Source organism: Trematomus bernacchii, unplaced genomic scaffold, assembly GCF_902827165.1.
Source record: "Trematomus bernacchii unplaced genomic scaffold, fTreBer1.1, whole genome shotgun sequence".
Lineage (NCBI taxonomy): Eukaryota > Metazoa > Chordata > Actinopteri > Perciformes > Nototheniidae > Trematomus > Trematomus bernacchii.
The window spans coordinates 6,013,468-6,031,117 of record NW_022987698.1 but is presented as its reverse complement, the minus strand read 5'-3'; the positions used below and the strand labels follow the sequence as shown (position 1 = coordinate 6,031,117).

At 39.6% G+C, this 17,650-nt stretch overlaps 1 protein-coding gene across 9 annotated transcripts in view; it reads left to right on the top strand.

Moving 5' to 3' along the window:
* LOC117489538 (inositol 1,4,5-trisphosphate receptor type 1) overlaps positions 1-17,650 on the top strand; it is a 64,831-nt gene that overhangs the window by 6,077 nt on the left and 41,104 nt on the right. For all 9 annotated transcript variants that reach the window (XM_034138894.1, XM_034138891.1, XM_034138888.1 and 6 more), the window contains 15 exons: positions 6,422-6,531; positions 7,096-7,182; positions 7,926-8,084; positions 9,091-9,189; positions 9,923-10,006; positions 11,484-11,630; positions 11,814-11,909; positions 12,149-12,193; positions 12,953-13,107; positions 14,430-14,529; positions 14,854-15,014; positions 15,116-15,257; positions 15,492-15,650; positions 16,780-16,952; positions 17,413-17,532. In XM_034138894.1, coding sequence (XP_033994785.1) covers positions 6,422-6,531; positions 7,096-7,182; positions 7,926-8,084; positions 9,091-9,189; positions 9,923-10,006; positions 11,484-11,630; positions 11,814-11,909; positions 12,149-12,193; positions 12,953-13,107; positions 14,430-14,529; positions 14,854-15,014; positions 15,116-15,257; positions 15,492-15,650; positions 16,780-16,952; positions 17,413-17,532 — 1,837 coding nt within the window. The remainder of the gene's footprint in view (positions 1-6,421; positions 6,532-7,095; positions 7,183-7,925; positions 8,085-9,090; positions 9,190-9,922; positions 10,007-11,483; positions 11,631-11,813; positions 11,910-12,148; positions 12,194-12,952; positions 13,108-14,429; positions 14,530-14,853; positions 15,015-15,115; positions 15,258-15,491; positions 15,651-16,779; positions 16,953-17,412; positions 17,533-17,650) is intronic.

The window sequence follows — 17,650 nt, the reverse complement described above, 5'->3', positions numbered from 1 at the left end:
GCATATGGACACATTGAGGTGGTTGCAGTGAAGCCATACATAGTTTGTTTGGTAATAAATATTTTCATTTTGCCAGATAATAACTTAACATTAAAGGGCAGTTCCTTGATTTTATTCACACATTTCAGTTTACTCCGCATGGGAAGTACTACTTCAACAGGCCGGCGGGAGGATTGAATGAAAATATGATTTTGTTTGCATTACGGCATATTTTAGGAAATGACAGTTCTATAGTAACAAAAAGTCACAATATCTGAAGAGCACCGGTGTTTTCTTTTTGTTTTCCCTCCATCTGTCTCCCTTTCGTCCCCCAACTTCATGAAAGTGCAGCTCCAAATAAATTGCTAGAGCTCCCCTTTTAAAATGGCAATGCTTATTTGATAATTGCCTTTTTGGCACAAGTTCCAATTTTCTGATTCCATACTAATTGCATACATTTCAATCTCTATATTATATTGTTGCAGTTTTTATTTAACAAACCAAAATACTTTATTATTTCATCATACAGTAGATTTAATTTCACAGAAGATATTTTGAGAATGTCCCTTTGTGTAAAACCCAGGTGTAAATTCACAAATGTATTATGTTGACATTTGATCAGGCTTCTTCAGTTTCAGGGGGCCTGGTTTAGTGCATGCTGACTCACCATCTGACTCTCACTATGACACTTGAATAGAACAGAGCCATCGTTAATGTCATTAGCAACCTGTGTTTTACTGCTGTGAACTGTCAAAATGTCGACTCTGAAAACAGCTGATATGTTCACCATTGAACACTTATCAGACTCAGACTTCAGAAACAAAACTACAAAATGTATCTTTTGTACGAGTATAGCTGTGAACAGGGCCTCATTTTATAGATTGCTTTGTCGGATTTCTTTTTTATTTCAACAGCACAATGCAAAATCAAACCTTATTTTTGTACAGTTGCTGGCTTTTGTGTGTTTCATGTTTACATACCTTATATGCAATGTGGTTTTACAATAAAGGAAAGGGAAGGGTTGTGGTGAGGTCGTGTGAGGAAATGTACTTAATTCTATCTTCGGAACCTTTTCGAGTGCTGTAGTACAACATTGCAAGTGGTTTAGTAATAAACCATAAAAGCAGTGTTCTTTTGAGAACCTCATTTATGTGACTTTTGAGGAAGTATTTGCCTTACTGACTTCAACTTCCCATATATGACCCTTGAGAAGTGTGAAAAGTTGAAACAGGTTTTTTCCTGTTTAAACATCCACAAACACAGTCTGGCTAAGTGTTCTTACAAATCTGTATTTTGCTCTCCAAACTTCTTTGGGAACTTCTAAATTGGTTCCTCCGGGTGTCCTCTGGCAGAGCAAACACTCTCCTGTTCCTCCTCATTTGGGAGGCTCCTAAGCTGTTGGAGAGGGATACAGTTACACAGTATAGTGGACGCTATAAAGGCACAAGGCCAGACTAGCCATGTCCACATGCAGGGCCTTAAACTGTCATTGCTGAGGTATGCATAACATTTCCTCCTAATGTCAACACAAGCACCCTCCACAAAATCACACTTTCACTCCTGTAGTCTGTGTGCATACGCCAGGGCATTATGAGCCTTGCTTTGTATTTCAAGCAGACAGTTTTTTAAATGCCATTACACACTAAATTAAACACACTGAGATTGCAGAGTACACTGAGCAGCAGTCAGCACATAATCCCATAATACATATATCATTTTATGCAACCTAGTAGTATTCATAATGTTGTTTATTGGCTGATTTCTTTTATAGGCAAGGGGGAAAACAATGAGGTTGTATTCATTTACAAAATATTTGATAATGCGAAAATGTTGATTAAAACTCATAAATAAAAAAAAAAAACGAATCAAAAAGAGGACATCAAAACATATCCTGTTATCCAGAAAGAGCTGCTTTTCTACTTATTTGTTTTTGAACTGAAACTCATTGCTGAACAAGTAACATGTGAACACCATTATAGTGGACAGCATCTCCTTTGTCCTGGCTTTTCATGTGTCTTGTGTTGTTTATTTTCCCCTTCTTTGTTAACCCACTCCATATCTCATCCCCCTGCCTTAATCTGCTCAAATGGCTGTTGCAGGTACACAGAAACATTCGAGCTTCATAAACCACAACAATCTTTGTAGCATTAACCTCTTGACCCCACCTCTCTGTTGTCAGCCCAAACCACTATTGCTGTTCATTTGAGACAAACACCAGCAACAGCTCTGTCTTTAGTCCCTTCCTCTGCTAATAACCACATATATTGCTTTCCTGAGAGCAGATAAGTCTTGCAGGATACAGGGAAGCTGTAGTCGGTGGACCAATTTATTGTCTTAGATGCACTGCAAGTGATTAGTTGCTTCCTCCATAATATCTCCAACAGGATAAGAACTTTGTAGCAAATAACAGTTTACAAAAGCCAGATCATTGAGGATATTGTTGATTTAACACTGTTTAGAAGTAGTATTATGCAATGGGTTTTTCTAGGTCTCTGTCCAGTGGTGTTGGTCGACAACTGCAGATTAGCTCAGATATCATACAAGCACGACAAGGTTCATGAAGGCCTCCCTGCTTCTGACTTCTTCTCTCTTATTGTGGACATGTTGGGATTTTTGTCTGAGAGGATGTGCAATATATGCTTTTATGACAGGTAGAACTGATAAAAGACACATCTGCACCATGCTTTGTTTGCTTTATTGTCAACCTTTCATCATCAGAGCATACATCCTGCAGTATGAGGGTGCCAGACAATGTACTGTAGATGTAATTACATTTTGTTCTGAAACCATGACCTTATTATTTATTACACAGTAGCAGTTAACACACACAATTGAAAGCTGTTGTGTGTGTTAATCTTCTTACAGTATCACATTATTGTGGCAGTTCTTATGTTTGATCAGCTGCTTTAGATGTGAATCATCTCTGTTGACTTAACATCTTCTCTCAGTAGTTTTTAAGGTCGCCACGGCTACAAGCATCTTCCTCTTGATCCTCTTAAATCTGGTGAAGTTTGGCAGGGAGCGCAGGAGTTTTTATTAGCTTTTTGTTGAACTTAGCACGTCTACCGAGCTTGTGTAAGGGATCTTTGGTCATCTGCAGCCCTTGTTAAATAACATTCAAAGCAGTGTTGCAAGATACCACAGAGACATCACTTGAAAATATCTACAAACTTAAAGCTGACGTGTTTTAACGCATACAAAAAAACTTAGTTATTCCTTCATTGATGTCAGGTTTTTTACTTTTTTTTACTCAGTTAAAACATGTTTTGGGAAAATATATCCAATAATATTCAAATATTTTTCATCGCGGGTTTACTTCTGGAAAGTCCATTCTGAATGTGCTCTGACAATATATACACTAAGAATTAAATACAGAAACCAAATGAAATAAATTTGTTTTATATTTTCCTTAAAGGGGACCTATCATGCAAAATGCACTTTTGTACGTCTTTTATACATGAATATGTGTCCCCGGTGTTCCAGGGAACTCACCAAGTGTCAGAAAACACAACCCTCTCTATTTTCCTCCATACCCAAATCTCTAAAAAAGGGGCTGTAACGGATCTGATAAAAACTGATCCAGATTTGAGCACTGTCCTGACGTCAGGACAGTGGCGCTACGGCTATTGGGCCAACTCCACCAATCAGGAGGAGACAGCCACGGCCATTGCCGTTCGAAAGCCCTGGAGACGCTGTAGTACATATGCCAGGCCTGTAGGTGGTGCTGTTCTCACTGAATCTGCCCTTGCAAAAACAGAGCTAGACATTGTCAAATTGAGCGAAATGAGGCATGGCTAAAATGCATGATCTGTTTGGTATTTTGAAAAAAAAAAGTATAAATATGCCTTATATAGGTATGGTCCTACTCTATATTATTCAAATATAGCATGATAGGTCCACTTTAAATAATCCCAACAAAGAGGGGGGAGCAGTGTTGTTGACAGTTTTTTTGAATAAGGGTAATTATTATTAACGCATGACATCTTTTTAACACGCTTCATCCTGCTATCATTATGAAACTCTTTCGGACATCATTCATTTCACATACTGACCAGTAATGGATCAAAGTCCTACCTAGTCATGCAAATGCTTGATTGTGCATCACTTTGACTGCATGTATGTGAGCCGAGCACATGGTCCTGAATATGGGAACATTTGGAGCTGTATTTGCAGACTTAAAACTTTGACTCAAGTACTGCAGGCCTAGGCAATATGGCAAATATCCTCCTATCCTTTTATATCACAATATATCATGCTTTCTGTTAATCATAAATAATGTATGACTTGGTTTGCCTTCAAAACAGTCATAAACAGCACTGGAAATGTTTTCAGCATGCATACCTCAAGGCTACATTAACTTAAGTTAGCCTTTGTCAGAGCATGCGGGCAGCTGGTATCAAAGAAAGCTTTGTTTATGATCAAAAATAGATATTTGAGTGACAAATAACATGGTGGTTATGGGCTGGAGGTTTGAGTCATAAATGAGTGTCTTAAGTTGGAGGAATGTTAATGAATCATTTGAGTTTTCTGCCCTGTGGACTAGCCCCACCACTGCTCCTGTCCAGTGACCCCAGAAGGAATTCTTAACCCAAATTTCAGTTTTACGGAACGGACATGTTTTTCTCGCAGCTGACTGTGATTAAAGGCAAACTCTCTGTCACCCTCTGCACTCATATGGCAGCTGTGATTGTGTGTTTAGAGTATGATAAAAAACATCTCTGTCAAATGACATGGAGTCTCACTCGAAAGACAGAACTTTCCAGTGTGTGTTGATTTTTATTTGCTGTTTCACTTAGTTTCATACAGTTCTGGTGATCATTTACTTGAGTTTCATTTATTTGTGTGAACATACTGTATGTGGGATGCACATGAACACAAATGTATTCAGTCAGTTCCTTCTTCCCTTACTCCCCTTAAGCCCTCTCTCCGTTTCACATTCTTTCACTCTCTTCCTGTCTTCATCATTTCTCTTTCACTTCCTTTTCCTTGTTGTCCTAGGCTAGCCCTATTTTATGTCACACTAAAGTAAACCTCGTCTTATGGGGGGGCTGTAAGGGGGTGAGATGAAGATCTGCAAGATAGAGACCATTAAATGGGAGGGGGAGAGTGGTTTGTGAAATGGATAGAGGAATTCAGAAAGGAGAAGGAGGGATGACTAAATATCGAGTGTGGAAGATAGGGAGTCCCCACCCTCTTCTCTCGGCCTCTGTCATCCCACTCCCCTTCTCTGGGCTGGCCTTATTTGGTCATGTTACTGCGGCTACAGCAGGAGGAGAAAGAGAGAGAGAGAAAGGGGGAAGGATGGACAGATTGTTCTTTTTTTCTGCTTTTTTTTAACCTCTCGCAATAAAGAGCTTTGGTTTTGGTGATGAGTGGTGAAGTCAGAGGAAAGCCAGGACTCAGAGGGAGGAGTCGCTGATGGGCAAAAGTTGAACTCTGCAGGCAAAATGTCACTGTAGTGAACCGAAAGCTAAACTAAACTCTGCCTGTTTAGTCTTTGTGTGCTTCAGCTGCAGTGGGTAATGGAGAAGAGGAACTATTTTCAGAAGAGGAACTCTGTTATGCTAAAACTGTGTCCACATGCAAATAGTAGGCCGTTATCCCTCCAGGCTTGTTCTATGGTATCTACCTGTATGAAAATAAGCAGCACAATCAGAGTCCTGCTGACGACAGCAGCATCTCACGGTCCCTGTGGTCAGAAACATTGACTGAACACAAATAAAAAATACACAAACACACACAGACACACACACTCTGAGGTAACTGTGTTGCCTTATTTAAAACAGTTAAATCACATAATACTGTACATGTATATCATGAGCACACACATACAATAATGTACGTACAAACCATAGACTGTATATATAAAGGTACAAACACACAAACACATGCTTGTGTTACTCATTATTCCTCCCCGATTAAGAAAATTCCTTAAGAGAAATTAATATTTGATAAAAGTGCACGCACGCACAAACCATGCATGTGTTAGCGTGTAGAAATAATGTGTGTTTATATTGTTTCGTTATTAGGTCTTTGAATACATCACTTGATATGTCAGAGAGGGGTCCTTTTATAAAGTCAAGCCTGTGGTCTGTTTTCTTTCTTTTTTGTAGATTCTCTGTTTATTCTACAAATCTTGTATCCTCTTGTTATAGCAACTAAGCTGTTGCTGTGATACCACACTGTGGCACTCATTCACCATGCAACAACATACACTATTCTTATTTCTGTTTTTCTCTTTTTTTGATTTAAACACACCCCATCCTAAACTATAAACATCTTCCCTAAGATATTGTCAAGGTCTCTGTTTCTGTCTATCTATTTATTGGTCTTGAATCTTGGTTCTTCTTCGTGTATGCACCACGTTTTTACTCTATGTAGTGATCTCTATCTCTATCCATGCAGCTTCATGTCTGTATTTATGTTGTCTCTCTGTCTCCAGACTGTCTGTTCAGACTGTGTCCCATGAACCGCTACTCGGCCCAGAAGCAGTTCTGGAAAGCGGCGAAGCCTGGAGGAAACACGGACACGGTGCTCCTCAACAAACTCCATGTAAGTGAAGTGACGACATGTTCACCTCCCTGCAGACAGTAAGCCACAAAGACCTGTCCTCGAGGCTAACAGGGTCAAGAGACCACACACATATGAAGAAGTAGAGTACGTTAGGTTGAAACTAAATGATCTGCACAAATGTTTACTATAGTTTACATTTGTACCTCAGTTAATAAACATGATAACTTTGTAACCTGCTATTAGAGTCCTTTTATAGATATCTATGAAGCATTTCACTCCTACTGCCCTACCCTTCTGCCCTCTACACTCTCTGTTCTCTCTTTCTGTTGCATTTCAATACCATTTAAAGCAATCTGTTATCAAACCAAGCAGTCATAAAATGGAGGATTGCAATCCCTCCTGTGTTTCCATCGAGCCAGAACTTTCTGTTAAAGCCGTCTGTTGAAGCATAAGTTTTTGTCTAAGAACTTTATTATGTCTGCTTTGTTTAACAGCCCACAGATCAGTTTACTTGCTACTACATTACAGTGAAACTGGTTTATGTGAACAATGCTGCTGGTCTTGATTTGATTCTCCTCTTTTTATCCCATTCTTTCCTTCCAGCATGCAGCTGACCTGGAGAAAAAGCAAAATGATTCTGAAAACAAAAAGCTGCTTGGAACAGTAATTCAGTACGGGAATGTCATTCAGGTTGGTTTCACTGGAACAGTCCTCATGTTGTTGGCATTTAGCAGATAAACTTTGTTTAGACTTCCACACAGTTTGGGATGGGTCGGACATGCCATCATTTGAGGTGATTTTTATCATAACTCTTATCTTGAATTTGAGATATGCCTCAACATGTTAAGCTTGCCCACAAATGTTAACTTGAAAATAAAAAAAGGAAAACCATTCAAACACATATTCTAGTATTATTATTAATATTTTGGGAATGTTGGCATACTCCCAAAGAAAAATAAACAAGGCCCAAACCTCCAGGAATCACAGTCAACCCACAGATTAATTTGATACACCCAACCACAACATACCGTATGTAGGGAGGCTGTGGCTCAGTGGGCTTGTGCGTTGATCTGCAGTCAGTCACTGTGTCTCTGGGCAGGACACTTCACCCCAAATTGCTCGTTTGGGGACTGCCCATAGTATTGAATGTATGAAAGTCGCTTTGGTCTAACAAGTGACATATAATGTAATGTAATATAGATGACATTCATAGTTTATTAAGTAATGGCTTTCAGTGTAGTTCTGCAGGAAGTCGGTGTTATTTCTTACATGTTGTTTGACATTAGTTAATGACAACGAACAATGTCAGTCCATTTCTAAGAGTGCCTTTAAATACAAGCTTATGATCTCACCATCAGAATCACTTACTTCTTATCTTATGTTTGAACATTTGTTTGTTTTATCACACACTGTATCTTGTTTTATCTGCTCAGCTGCTACACCTGAAGAGCAACAAGTACCTGACGGTGAACAAGCGTCTGCCTGCGCTGTTAGAGAAGAACGCCATGAGAGTGATGCTGGACACCGCTGGAAACGAAGGCTCCTGGTTCTACATCCAGCCTTTCTACAAACTGCGCTCCATCGGGGACAGTGTGAGTTATGGCTGCTCAATTAATCGTATTTTAATCGCAATTACGATTATGGCTTGCAACGATTACGAAAACAACGTAAACGAAATAAAACGATTATATATATTTTTTTATATATATTTTTTTTTATTGGTTTTTCAGTTGAATTATACTTAGAGTTCAGGGTAATCAACTGTTAAAAACATACTGTTCACATTTTTTCTCCAATAAATGTATGTTTTCAAAGTAAATGGATAATCGTTTTTAATAATCGTGATATCAATTATTGACCCAAATAATCGAGATTATGATTTTTGCCATAGCAGCCCTAGTGTGAGTCATCACATGTAAATGCTATCGGAGTGGTGCATCGTGGAGAAACTGTTTTGTATGTCAATTATATCAGGCCAAGCAAAGGACTCTGATTCATGGCTGAGATTGATAGGTATTTTCGGTCTTTAAATGTACTTTTTTAAAATGTGTGCAACCTCTGTCGTGAAAATCTTAAGTAAAGTCTTCTTTACTTAAGCTTCAATGTGAGACATCACATGGAGCTCTGCCAGCACCCGATCAGGGTTTTCCTGATCACAAAGCTCTTGTTGGCAGAGGACAAAATGAACCACGGAAGAGGTCGGGCTTCTCTGCTAAACTCCTCTTAAATTAGGTATGGCACAGGGCCTAAGCAGGAGGCCGTGGACAAACACAAAAGTTGGAGTCACTCCATACCTGCTTAGAATAGACAGAAGACAGAGACATGCAAATGGATATTGATGCTCGCTCACTCTTCAGAGGTTCAAGGTTGACTGCATTACTGCAATTGAGTTTCTACTCATTGTGCTCTCAGAGTATACAGTAAATGCAGTTAAAGAAATGTAATTAAAACTCAATGAGATTAAATAAAAATACAGTGCAAGTCCCTGTTACCTTTGGAGCAAAGGCCCGATGAGTTGAGTATGTACATTATTGCATGGTGTTTTCGTCCAGCGTCATGATATGTATAGCTTCCCAAAACATTTGTGTGTGTTTGCAGGTGGTGATCGGGGACAAAGTGGTCCTGAACCCAGTGAACGCAGGTCAGCCACTCCATGCCAGCACACACCAGCTCGTGGATAATCCGGGATGCAATGAGGTTTGTTCTGAGATGCAACTCATCTACACTCCTCAAATGCTTTCATGTGGGAGCGCCGCGATCTAATTATAGCTTTTTTCTCATAACCGCTGCTTGGTTATTAGCTGTTTGATGTGAAATACTAAAGCACTGTTTCCCTGCCCTTCGCATTTAGCACAGTTACGAACTGGACTACAGCTAACTCTGCATCTTGAAAGACGTCCTGTTTCTCTCTCATAACTGTAGACTGCTCTGAGCTACTTTAAAAAACATTTTATCAAAGTTCCTTTTTAGAAACACAGAGACAGCGAATTCGGTTTGGGGCAGTTGTGCAATTTTTGCTCATAACCATGATTGATACCGACTTATTTATTCCTTATTTAAGACTCCGCAAGCAGTTTAAGTAGATGTGAAATGGGAGTAATGTAAGCACAAATCATTAATGTTTATGATATCAAGTGGTAACTCTTAACAAAGAAAGGAAGTTCAACTTTCTTCAAGGTCGGATTTGACTCTTATTCTTTACAAGTACATGCAATAGACAAGCCTTGAAGTTATAAATGACTATGTATGCTGCCTTGGCTGTTGCTTGATGTGGAATATATTTAATTTAATTTATTTAGAAAACGTATGCATTTGAAGAGAAAGTTGAAGGTTTTCTCCTTGACAGTGTTGTAGCACTGCACCTACTGTTCAGGACATCTGCCACAAGGTCATACCTTCATTCATTCAAACTCTGATTGTTTTTTTGCAGGTGAACTCTGTCAACTGTAACACCAGCTGGAAGATCGTCTTGTTTATGAAATGGGGCGACAATCAGGAAGTCATCCTAAAAGGGGTTTGTTTCACAGTAGCTGCCAGAAATACTGATCTCCTATGTTTTTACAAACTGCAAGTTTCTTCCAAACATGTATGAAACTCGCCTACATTCTGCCATTTTCTTACAAGGGGTGTTGTGTAATGTCCCTCATCAGAGCTGAGTGGGCCGGTGGCCTGCTTTGTTTTCAGTTCAGTATTATCAGTGTGTGTGCTTATACATGAGATTATGTTGTATTACTTATTCATCAGCTTTCCATTAACGGCTTTAACGCCAAAAATAGCCGACTACAGTAGGTCTAAGTGGGGTCTGCAAATCTTTTTACCAAAAGAGCCATTTTGTCCCCTTTTCCACCAATTTTCTTTGTCTGGAGCCGCAAAACATATTTGATAGCTTATAAAGTTGTATACAGTATATTGTTATATCATAGACAAAAACTACATTTATTATTTATTACATTATAGAAAACTGTTTACCTCTAATAATAAACAAAGGAGAATTAAAAAAATGACACAGGCCTACTTTAAAATAAATCAACACAGCACTTGGGGAGTCCTCTGCACATTTGAAGAAAATAAATATAATTAAAATGGGCCAACTTTGAAATAAATAAAACATATAGCTGCACCCTAGAAAGAGTTTACTGATTGAATTATGACTGAAGATCGTCAGCTGTCTTCCTCTTCCATGGTGTTCCTCGATACGTAAAGACTGCAGCACCTTTGATAACTTCTCTCCACATATCAAACATACCGGTAAGCCAGCATCGTTTGCTGTGAAAGCAGATACTGTAACCCTAACCACGCAGAATTAAACCCTCTGTGTTCCTCCGATACTTTTATTTTCTTTGATTTATCCATAGTTCGCTCATCGAGCCGGGGGTCAGGTTATTCACCTGCAAGAAAAGGCGCTGGCGCGGGACCGTCGCAGGATGTGACGCATATTTTATGTGTCACACTATCACCTCAAAATACAAGATACGAAACATTTTCAACCGTGCAACAAAATATAGATAGTCCTACAAATATTTTCATTTTATTTCCTTCTTATTTTTGTCTAAGCTCAAGGGAGCCAGAGCAGAGGGCTTAAAGAGCCGCGGGTTGCAGACCCCTGGTCTACCCAAATGGCCTCTCCAAAATATGAGTGATTTATCTTATTTTAGGAAACTTCTGGAATATAATAATAATACATGTTATTTATAGAGTGCTGACTGAGAGGTACTCAAAGACACTTTACAGATACATATTACAATTAAACATGTTTTTTTAGAAACAATGCACCTAAAATATAAAACACACAAGGTTATTAACACGTTTAAAGATATTCTGAAGAGTTGAGCTTTAAATGAAGATGGATTGGTGCATTGTTCTTACAAAGAATGTATCTTGTCGAATTTTATATGGAAACACAACATTAAATCTTTTTTTTTTTTCTGTAATGATTTGGTTTTAAAGTTAGGAATACATATGACAGTAACACATGTTCTCCTTCTCCCCAGGGTGATGTGGTACGGTTATTTCATGCCGAGCAGGAGAAATTCCTCACCTGTGATGATCACAGAAAAAAACAATATGTTTTTCTCCGCACTACTGGGCGACAGTCAGCTACCTCAGCAACAAGCAGTAAAGCCCTATGGGAGATAGAGGTGAGGAAGAATATGTTTAAAGTGGATTTTGCCAATGGTGGTATGTATTGTACTGTGTGGTGAAGAAATTCCAAATGCTTTGTATGCCAGGGGTTGACATAAAATAAGCATCTGTCCACCACATCTTTTATATAAATTGCATGCATTGGTTTAATATTGGACTGCTCTGTGCTTCGGTGTCAGGTTGTGCAGCATGATCCCTGCAGAGGGGGGGCCGGCTACTGGAACAGCCTGTTCAGGTTCAAACACCTGGCCACCGGACACTACCTGGCTGCAGAGGTCAGAGAAGCACAGACACTTTTTAACTCATTACAACAAGCCAACATCCAACACTGTCAATATATTTAATGCATTTGTTTGCGCTGTTTGAAGGTATTAACATTGCTCAGATGATATTGTAACTTGACTGTGAAGCGGCCTGTAAGACCAGGGAAACATACATTAAAGTTACATTTTGAATGTATTGACACTAAAATAAGGAAGTATTCTAGGTTGTGAACTGCTCTGTGTTTTTGCAGGTGAATCCAGATTATGAAGAGGAGTGCCTGGAGTCCCGCTCCTCAGTAAGTGGAAAATATGAATATTGTAAAAGTTACTTTAGTAGAATACATTTCCTGCTGGAGACTACTGCATGTCTTTTTGCAGCCTATTATTATTAATTATACCTCAGTCACCGGCAGATGGCAGCCTTTCACCATGACTGCTTGCTTCTGCTTGGTGCTTCAGTTCTTTGACACAGCTGCTCACATCTGCTCACATCTGCTCAAAGTTGCTCTGCTCCTGAGGTTATTCCCTCATTATAACATTTAAAAACTAAAACTAAAACATTAAAACTTAACTTTGAGTATGGGTTAGGTCCCTTTCAAAAGCAAATAGCTCCCAAAGGATACTATTTGTATTTGAGCTGAGCCTAAAACAGGACTCAACTAAGTAAACCAGACTAGACAGCCTAACTCTCATATATCTACAAGCCACAAACAATATTTTGCAGTGTTCACATATTGAATTCTGGAATCTGGAAATGAATTAAATGCGTTTAGATCATCATTTTCTGGCAACTATTTTTGGCTTAGAGAATGATTTTTATCTAGGAAAACTTACAGCAAATATAAATGTCATGTGTTCTTTTGAGAAACGGGTTCGTTGGAAATCCTTCAAATCTTTTTAAGGTTTAACGCTGTCACTGATTAACTCTTTAAAAATCATGATACAAGTGTGCCAGATGATATCAGTTGCTGAAAATGAAAATCTCTGTCGTTTTAAAACTATTTTTTGTTATACCAGCTATTTCTAATCATGCTCTGTTTTGATCTTCCCTCCAGTTGGACTTGGAGCAGGAAGCGCTACGGGCTCGATTGAGAAATGTCCAGGACAAAGTCATGTACACCCTGGTGTCTGTGCCCGATGGAAATGACATCTCCTCCATATTTGAGCTCGACCCTACCACCCTGAGAGGGGGGGACTCACTGGTACCAAGGTAGGAAGGCTTTAACAGTAAAGAAGTGTTTTTTTACCTGCTCAGACCTTTGTTACAGAGAAGAGGTGTGTGTGTGTGTGTGTGTGTGTGTGTGTGTGTGTGTGTGTGTGTGTGTGTGTGTGTGTGTGTGTGTGTGTGTGTGTGTGTGTGTGTGTGTGTGTGTGTGTGTGTGTGTGTGTGTGTGTGTGTGTGTGTGTGTGTGTGTGGTGTGTGTGTGTGTGTGTGTGTGTGTGTGTGTGTGTGTGTGTGTGTGTGTGTGTGTGTGTGTGTGTGTGTGTGTGTGTGTGTGTGTGTGTGTGTGTGTGTGTGTGTGTGTGTGTGTGTGTGTGTGTGTGTGTGTGTGTGTGTGTGTGTGTGTGTGGGTGTGTGTGTGTGTGTTGTGTTGTGTGTGCTGTGTGTGTGTGTGTGTGTGTGTTGTGTGTGGTGTGTGTGTTGGTGTGTGTGTGTGTTGTGTGTGTGTGTGTGTGTGTGTGTGTGTGGTGGTGTGTGTGTGTGTGTTGTGTGTGTGTGCTTGTGTGTGTGGTGTGTGTGTGTGTGTGTGATGTGAGAAAAAAGAGTGTATGACCGTGCTGTTCTGAATTCTTCTTACACAGCACCGATTTCCAGAATAATGAATTGCAGCAAATAGATTCCTGGCAGGATCTTGGCTTGTGCTTGAGCGATGTGTTTGTGCTTGTTTGTGGGGAAGATACATGTATTTCCGCATCAATGACAAATTATGTTCAACAATGTGTTTCTTTGACATATTACTGGAAATAATTTACTTTGAATTTCACTAGAATAGTTGTAAGGCCGGTGATTATCCTCTTACTGGAAGTTGGGTTGAGTTAGGCTTCACATGTGCACTCCCTGATAGACTGATCTAGTTCTACTCTGTCTTTAGGAATGCACTACAGCTATATTCCAATTATTATTTATTGCTCGAACAGATAATATTGTAACCTATCGTAGTCTCTCTTCTAATAAATGAAAGCCATACATGTTTGGTCTTTCAAATGAAAGATAAACCTGAGAAATTGAAGAGCCTAACAATAGTGAGAGAGTACTTTATCAAGTTTTCATGCACATTTGACCATTGTAGAAGTCACTATTTATTTATATATGTTTTAACAAGGTGCCCATGAGACCTTACCATGTTTTGCTCTTTATTAGATCTGTATGTGTCTTCTCCAAAGACACCTAATTGAGAATACTGCTATGTGTTCCTTGTGTGTTACTTATTTTGAACACTACCTTATCAAGGGTCAGTACGTACTGTCTAGGATTTGTGCTACAAAACTATTGGAAATCATCAATCAATAATATAAGAAATGTATTTTCAGGAACTCCTACGTGCGCCTCAGGCACCTTTGCACAAACACATGGGTTCACAGCACCAACCAACCAATTGACAAGGAGGAGGAAAAGCCTGTCATGCTGCGTGTGAGTGACAGCTCATTTGCACTAATATGCAACAGTATATCTGTAATAAACTGCAGGCAGCCTGACTCTGTATAGTGCTGAGGTGAGACCCTGTCTGGGGTAATGAGATTTAATAAGTCATCAAGTGGGCATCAATAATACACGTCTAAACCAACTTAGTCAGCTCTTTCCCTGTTGTGTAGTTATGGGAGTGTTTTGGAATTCGATTTTTAATACAAGTTCATTTTTTGTGATGGCAGTTTTCATTTCTACAGTATTTGGGAAATACATTTTGAATATAGCCCTGATTGAAGATACAATTGTGCATTACTATTCTTATTTAAGATCGGCACTTCTTCACTGAAAGAGGACAAAGAGGCTTTTGCCATCGTGCCCGTCTCCCCCGCTGAAGTGAGAGATCTTGACTTTGCCAACGATGCCAGTAAAGTGCTGGCCTCTATCGCAGGAAAGCTGGAGAAGGGAACCATCACACAGAATGAGAGGAGGTAAAAAAGCAAAGTGGTGTCACAGTGTCAATTTCGAACAGAAAACTGAAAAGGTAAGTGTGTGTTTTTACCTTGTTCCCCTCTTTTCTATGTTTATTCAGAGCGGTTACCAAGCTTCTGGAGGATCTGGTGTTCTTTGTTGTCGATATTCCCAACAACGGACAGGATGTTCTCGAGATAATGGTCAACAAACCCAACAGGGAACGACAGAAACTCATGAGGGAACAGAATATTCTCAAACAGGTAATGCAGTAGTATGGTTAATGTAATATTTGAAACTCTTTAAAGATTAAGGACATTTTAATTTGCAGATTTAACATCATACCCGCTTCTTGAACCTCTGAACTCCTTAAACCCCTCTCTAAGTCTTTAATACACTCTTTCTATCTACCCACGACCTTCTATCTGTATCAGCATGTTCTCCTTTCTCTAACTTCAGTGTGATTACATGTGTCACAACCTTATCCCTGTATTCAGATCTTCAAGCTGCTGCAGGCTCCATTCACAGACAGTGGAGACGGGCCCATGCTGCGCCTGGAGGAGCTGGCGGACCAGCGCCACGCTCCCTTCAGACACATCTGCCGCCTGTGTTATCGAGTTTTGCGTCATTCTCAGCAGGACTATCGCAAGAACCAGGTGAAGTTTGTCAGACCTCAGATCCTGCTTTATGGGCAGCGGAACTAAATAACATATTCTTATGAGCAGCCGTAGTTTGTGTAAAGGTACATTGCAAACTACCTTGATTATAGCAAGTGAAGAGGGCCTTTGCTCTGTAGCAGCTGTTATATGATGATGTGCAACTGAATCTCATATGTATTTCGCAAGGCTCACCAACTTAGCAACTTTATTAAACGTGACCTATTATGCAAAATCCACTTTTTCATGTCTTTTATACATAGATATGTGTCCCCTCTGTGAAAGTTTCAGGAACAAAGACCCCCTCTCTTTTTGTCCTGATCCATTTATATACAATCCTGTCTGAAAATGAGCTGATCAGATTTTGGCCACTTTATGATGTCATAACGTTTTTTGGCTTGTGTAACCATTAGCCAATCAGCAACCAAGGTAACCCCCCGCCCCCCCTTATCACCTGAATCTCCTCCTAAAGCACCATTGTGTTCTTTTTAATAACCAAATATCTCTCAGAGGGGCGTGGGGAGTGGCTCCTTATTTTCATCTAAAGTAACAGACAGAGAATCAGCACTTTTGAAACAGGGCTGAAACAGAGGGGTTTATGGGATGCTGCAATGCATGATCTGTTTGGTATTTGGAGCCAAACACTTCAGAGACATGTTTTGTATATATCTGAGAACTATAATATATTGATGAAAAACAGTATAATTGGGGACCTTTAATGTTCTGCTAATACAAATAGACTGAGCCACACAGTGGTATGAGCTTGTCCTATGACAACTGTGTGTTGATGTGAAAAGCAACATTCCCATTTCCCATGAGAAATCGATTCATCTTAAACACATTATAATGTAATGATTACAGGGGTCATTTAATGTATTTAGCTTTATTAAGGAAGCCATCTCTGTCTTTCTAAACATGCTCTTGTTTTACTGCATACAGATGAACAAGGGTCACAATTGCCTCGGTCAATATAAGTAATGGATAAAGACATAACAAGGTTATAGTCCCCCTGGAGAATGTAAAGAGATAAATATATAGTGGCTTGGTAAATAATGACATTTTCCACAGTGTCTGTGCCGTCTTGTTTCAGTTTGTGCATGCTCAGACTATTTTTCTGTCCGTCTCGCAGGAGTATATCGCCAAGCAGTTTCGCTTCATGCAGAAACAGATTGGCTATGATGTTCTGGCTGAGGACACAATCACAGCTCTGCTCCATAACAACCGCAAGCTGCTGGAGAAACACATCACTGCTGCGGAGATCGACACGTTTGTTAGTCTGGTCCGCAAGAACCGTGAGCCCAGGTTTGTGTGCTGTTTTTCTTCACAGTATGTACAACATTCACATGCTGATATAAGTATGAAGCCACAATCAACAATACAATTATTCGCAAGATAATGTGCTTATAGTTATCTTATTATACTCTGATCAAAACTGCATTTAGTTCTACACATGTATGCACAAAATATTCACCAATACACACAAGCAGAGGGTACACAAGAACTTCCACAGCCAGCAACTGACAACTAAAGACAATTTAATTTAACATACAACTTTAAGATGTGCACCTAAATGATCCTTTAATTGTGTTTTGAAGAGTACACAATAAACCTGTTTGCCATGGTAAATTGGTTCCTTTTTCACTCTGCAAGGAAATTACTGAATGCTTTTAAATATCTCCGGGACTTGATTTGATTTTGGGTGGATTTCCTTTTAAAAGCATCATGGGTAATTACATTTTGCTTTTCTTGTGTTTGTGTCCAGGTTCCTGGATTACCTCTCAGACTTGTGTGTGTCGATGAATAAGTCCATTCCTGTGACCCAGGAGCTCATCTGTAACGCAGTCCTGGATCCAGCTAATGCAGACATCCTCATAGAAACTAAGTGAGTAACCCCCCCCCCCCCCCCCCTGCCTCCACCTATGTCTCTCTCATCTGCCTCCTAATGTCATTTAAAGATTATTACCTTAAACTCCAGAAGTAGACTAATCAATAATGTAGGT